General features: G+C 34.8%; 1 protein-coding gene across 1 annotated transcript in view; it reads left to right on the forward strand.

The window, feature by feature from the left end:
• Positions 1-4,301, forward strand: part of SHCBP1L (SHC SH2-domain binding protein 1-like) — a 29,673-nt gene extending 25,372 nt beyond the window's left edge. The window contains exons 8-10 of the mRNA XM_012639966.1: positions 92-342; positions 2,065-2,187; positions 3,942-4,301. Coding sequence (XP_012495420.1) covers positions 92-342; positions 2,065-2,187; positions 3,942-4,193 — 626 coding nt within the window. The 3' untranslated portion in view covers positions 4,194-4,301. The remainder of the gene's footprint in view (positions 1-91; positions 343-2,064; positions 2,188-3,941) is intronic.
• The last annotated feature ends 824 nt before the right edge of the window (positions 4,302-5,125 follow it).

Raw genomic sequence — 5,125 nt, forward strand, 5'->3', positions numbered from 1 at the left:
ATTTAGCAATAGCAAGTATTATTGAATGACTAAAGTCCTTTAAAATTTGGGATTACTGATTTAATTATGTATTTTTATCTCTATGGATCAGGCGTTGGAAAGAGAGAGGAAATTTTGATCACTTCTGAACCTTCTCATGACAGTTTTGTGGTGTCCAAAGCTGCCAACGTGAAACTAATGCATCTGTCTCTGATACAACAAGGGACGGTTGACGGAATCGTGGTGGTGGAATCTGGCCACATGACTCTAGAAAACTGCGTATTAAAATGTGAAGGAACAGGAGTGTGTGTTCTTACGGGGGCCGCTTTGACAATTACGGACAGTGAAATAACTGGTGCCCAGGTATTTCATTCTATAAAAAGTATGGCTTTGTATGACTATAGACAACAGCTTTGAGTGATCTTTTCTGTTTTTTAAAATTATTACTATTTCAAAAATGAAGGGGTACAAAGGTTTTTGTTACATGGATACACTCTATAATGCTGAAGTCAGGGCTTTCAGTGTGCCGACCCCAGGACAGTGCTCGTTGTATCCAATAGGTAAGTTTTTAGCCTTCACTCCCCTCCCAACCTCCCCCCTTCTTAGTTTCCAACATCCTTTACATCTTTTTGTGCCCATGTGTGCCCATTGTTTGGCCCCCACTTACTGAGAACATGTGTTTGTTTTTCCATTCCTGAGTTACTTCACTGAGGATAATGGTCTCCAGTTCAATCCAAGTCACTGCAAATGACATCGTTTCATTCCTTTTTATGACTGAGTAGTACTCCATGGTGTGTCTATATATGTATGGCACATTTTCTTTATCCACTCAATGCTTTGATGAGCGTTTAGGTTGATTCCATATTTTTGCAATCGTGAATTGTACCGTGATAAACAATCGAGGGCAGGTGTCTTTTTGATAAAATGATTTCTTTTCCTTTGGGTTGAGTGATCTTATATAAAAACGAAGGGTAACAGTTTCTTCATCTTTGAATGGAATTATAATTAAACTTTGAAACTGGTAGAACTCAACAAAATGAGGACAAGTAGGAGAGAGTCATAGTACACTTAGGAAAAGTAAACTGCCCAAGTGCAAAGTAAGGAATTATTAGCTTTAAATGTGGTTTTTAAAGAATCTGGAAATCAGTGGCTATAAAACCAATCGTGAGTCAGTTATTTGATGGTTTATTTAAAGAGAAGTAAGTATTTATAAGCTATTGACATTACTGTTAGGTATTGTGATTCATTCTGACAGCTTCTAAATAATCAGGTCATAGAAAAAAACTTGAGTCTTCCAACAATCGCAAGTCCTTCAGTGGAAGGAATGACGAGTTGGATGAGAGAAAGGATTAAAGGAAGTAGAAAAACAAGAGCATCCTTTTAAGGAATGATGTTTTCTTAATTTCCACTAAAATGAGGAAATATACTTTAGCAGCCTCATGAGAGATTTACAGCAGATATAAATTTTTATGACTATTGAAACAGTTGCCTAAAGTGGTTTTGGACTCTATTCTAAAGAATTCACTTGGGTGAAAGAGTAAGACTGTATGACCTTAACCTTCTTTCTAGGCCTAATGATTCTCTAAAAGATATTTTGTTTTCACCGTTTTTAAACATTATCTCTGCAATAAATTGTGGCATGCATTATCATGTATTTTCATGTAACTTAGCATTTAGCTTGCTAACATAGATAGAATTACAATTTTCAAGTTTAAAGAAAATTTGAGGCTAGGCACAGTGGCTCACACCTGTAATCCAGCACTTTGGGAGGCTGAGGCAGGAGGAGACCAGGAGTTAAGACCAGCCTGGGTAACAAAGTGAGACCCCCGTCTCTGCAAAAAATAAAAAAATTAACCAGGCATGGTTGTGCACACCTGTAGTCCTAACTGCTTGTGAGGCTGAGGCAGGAGGATCTCTGGAGCCCAGGAGTTTGAGGATGTGGTGAGTTATGATCGCGCCACTGCACTCTAGCCTGAGTGACGGAGACAGGGGAAGACCATGTCTCTAAAAAGAAAAGAAAGAAAATTTTGGAGAGGGATTTATGTATGTGTTTTGTAAACAACTTTATTTGCCTTTAATTTACAGGGTGCTGGTGTTGAACTGTATCCTGGGAGCATAGCCATTTTGGAAAGAAATGAAATTCATCACTGTAATAACCTGAGAACTAGTGACAGTTCAAAAAGCACCTTAGGTGGAGTTAATATGAAGGTAGTCCCTTATTTCTTAATGTAGAATTATTATAAGAATTGTAAGTAATTCTTATATAAGTGTTAAAATATTAGTTTTAGTCTTAAAATATAGTTTAAATGTTATTGATTTGGAAAAGAATAGTACAAGTAATAAAATATAGTTAAATGATGGCTGATGGGAAACAAGTTTAGCCTAATAATTTAATAATTATTCAATAATTTCAACTTAAACTCTTAGCAAATAACTTTAAATTTGAGAAAGTGGATAGGATTTGCTCTTATAAAAATATTTTAGATTTTACATTGATCAGATCTGTAATATATTTTGGAAAGTAAAGCAAATTAAGAGAATAATAATATATTAGGAAAGAGTTTTTCTTACTTTCAAAGTTGTGTAAAATGATTTAAGCTAACCAATTAAAACATTAATAGCAATAATGTGTAGGTGCAATGTCTTCCCATTCCTTTCTGCTTCTGTGAATCCTGTCTTTCTAGGTCCCTCTCTAGGCTTGTGTAGTTAAAGAAGTTTTATGTTTATGAAGTTTCTTCCTAGAACTCTACATTCTAATTCTTTGTTTTATGAATGTACATTTTGTCTCCTCAAATAGATTATAAATTACTTGAGGGCAGGAATTATATACTACTAGTAGGTTCCCCACCCAGCATGATTTTGGACACAAAGTCAGATAATTGGTTGGAAAAAAGGTACAAATGGGGGCAATTTTGAAATATTTGATTGTTCTTAAACCATTTTTTTCTGTTCTTAAGTATTTCTCAATTTTTCAGTGGTTCTCAAATATTAGCATGCGTCAGAATCACTCTTGCAGAGGCCCACCCAATTTCTGATTCAGTAGGTCGGGGGTAAAGCCGGAGGGTTTGTTCCAGTAGGTTCCCAGGTGATGCTGATACTGCTGGTTGAACTCACACTTTAAGAATCACATTCCTGCTACTCAGTGTGAGCTACGGACCAGCAGCATTGGCATCACCTGGCAGCTTGTTAGAAATGCAGAATCTCAAGCCTTACCTCAGACCTAGTGAGCAGAATCTGATTTTTAGCAAGATCCTCAGGTGATTTATATATACATTAAAGTTTAATGAGCATGGTTCATAAAAATCTGACAAGATCTGGCCCCTGCCTTCTCCACCCTCATCTCCTTCCACTCCTCCTCTCATGCATTATGTTCAAGCCACACTGGCTTTCTTTGTGTTCCCAGAAATTATTAACCTTGTGTGGCTCTTGTTACCTTTACCTGAAACACTCTTTCTGTAGACCTTAAAGTGGCTGCTACCTCATTATTTATATCTGAATGTAATTGTCCCTCTTCAAAGAAACTGTTACTATAAAGAACACTCTAGTTAAATGGTAACCCCTCCCCACCCAGTCATGCTATCACATTGCCCTATTTTATTTTCTCCACATCACATATTATTATTTGAAATTATTTATTTTCATGTTTATCTTGTTACATTATATAAGGTCAACTGCATGAGCTATTGCTGTATCCCCATCTAGAATTAGTTATTTTTATCAATAACTGATAAAAATAAATTGAAAACTTCATTTAATATTTTCTCATTAAATATCTTTGTAGTTAATATTACATTAATCACTGTCCAGAAAATAGTATATGTTCAAAACTGAGAGTCTCAATTGTTTTAAAAAGAACACTTTAACCCAAGAATAAGTTCTAGAGTAATTTTATATGTTCATTACTTCATATTTTCTTTTTATAAAAATTATTGAAAAACTAATTTCCTCAAATAATTTAACAGGTTCTTCCAGCTCCCAAATTGAAGATGACTAATAATCATATTTACAACAACAACGGCTATGGAGTAAGCATTCTTCAACCAACTGAACAGTTTTTTATTGTAGCAGAAGAAGCTGTGAACAAAGGAGCTGCTTCAGGAGATAAAAAAGATGATAAAACGCTCTCCAAAGTAATGCAAAATCTGAATCTGGAAATGAATAATAATAAGATAGAAGCAAATTTAAAGGGGGATATCAGAATAGTCACAAGTTAAAGCATTCGATTAAAGTTTTATATTTCAGAAATTCGTTTAATAAATACTTCTCATATCCCACTGAAATGGTAGTTTATATTAAATTGAAAGCTTATTTAATTAAAACATTTAAGCATTTTAATACTTTCATTGAATGATTTATTGTAACATATTTTTAAAATAACAGCTTTATTGAGCTATAATTCACACACCATAAAATTCACACTTTAAAAAGTGTATAATTCAGTGATATTTAGTATATGGCACAACCATCATCAGTGTTTAATTCTAGAAACAAATATGGCTTTAAACATCGTTTTTTCAATCCTCCTCCAATAAAAAGTATTAAATGTTCTATTTAGAGTAGATAAAATAAAGTTTATAGTCAATTCCTAGTTATCTGTGCTAGTAACTGGAATAAGGGAATTGGCAGTATATTAAAATAGGATTAGGTTCAACAGCAAGAAACAAGGAAATCCAAAATAATAGAGGTAAATATAGAAATGCATTTCTCCCTCATATTCAAGAAGTGCAGAGGTACTCAATATAGGGCTGACAGATGTTGCATGTTGGCACTCAGTGATGGTAGGGCTGGTAGGTAGGTAGGTAGGTAGGTGTTTCGTGTTGTCAGAAATTCAAGCTTCTTATATATTGTTTCACCGTTGTATGGTTTCCATTAAAAATCACCACATGGCCTAAAATAGCAATTGTTGACCAAGCCATTATGTCTAAATTCCAGCCAAGCAGAAAGGACAGGACCTTTCTTCAAAGTTGCACACACGGTATCAACGTTCGTACCTCTAGCTCAAGTCTCATCACATGGCTACCCCTAGCTGCGAATGAGACCAGGAAATACAATCTTTACGTTGGATGGTCATGTGTCCTCTAAAATAGGGAGTTAATTTTCTAAGAAACAACAAATAGTCTTTTTCACAAAGCAGAGCTTATACTGA

The sequence above is a fragment of the Propithecus coquereli genome, unplaced genomic scaffold (genome assembly GCF_000956105.1).
Source record: "Propithecus coquereli isolate 6110/MARCELLA unplaced genomic scaffold, Pcoq_1.0 Scaffold146, whole genome shotgun sequence".
Taxonomy (NCBI): Eukaryota; Metazoa; Chordata; class Mammalia; order Primates; family Indriidae; genus Propithecus; species Propithecus coquereli.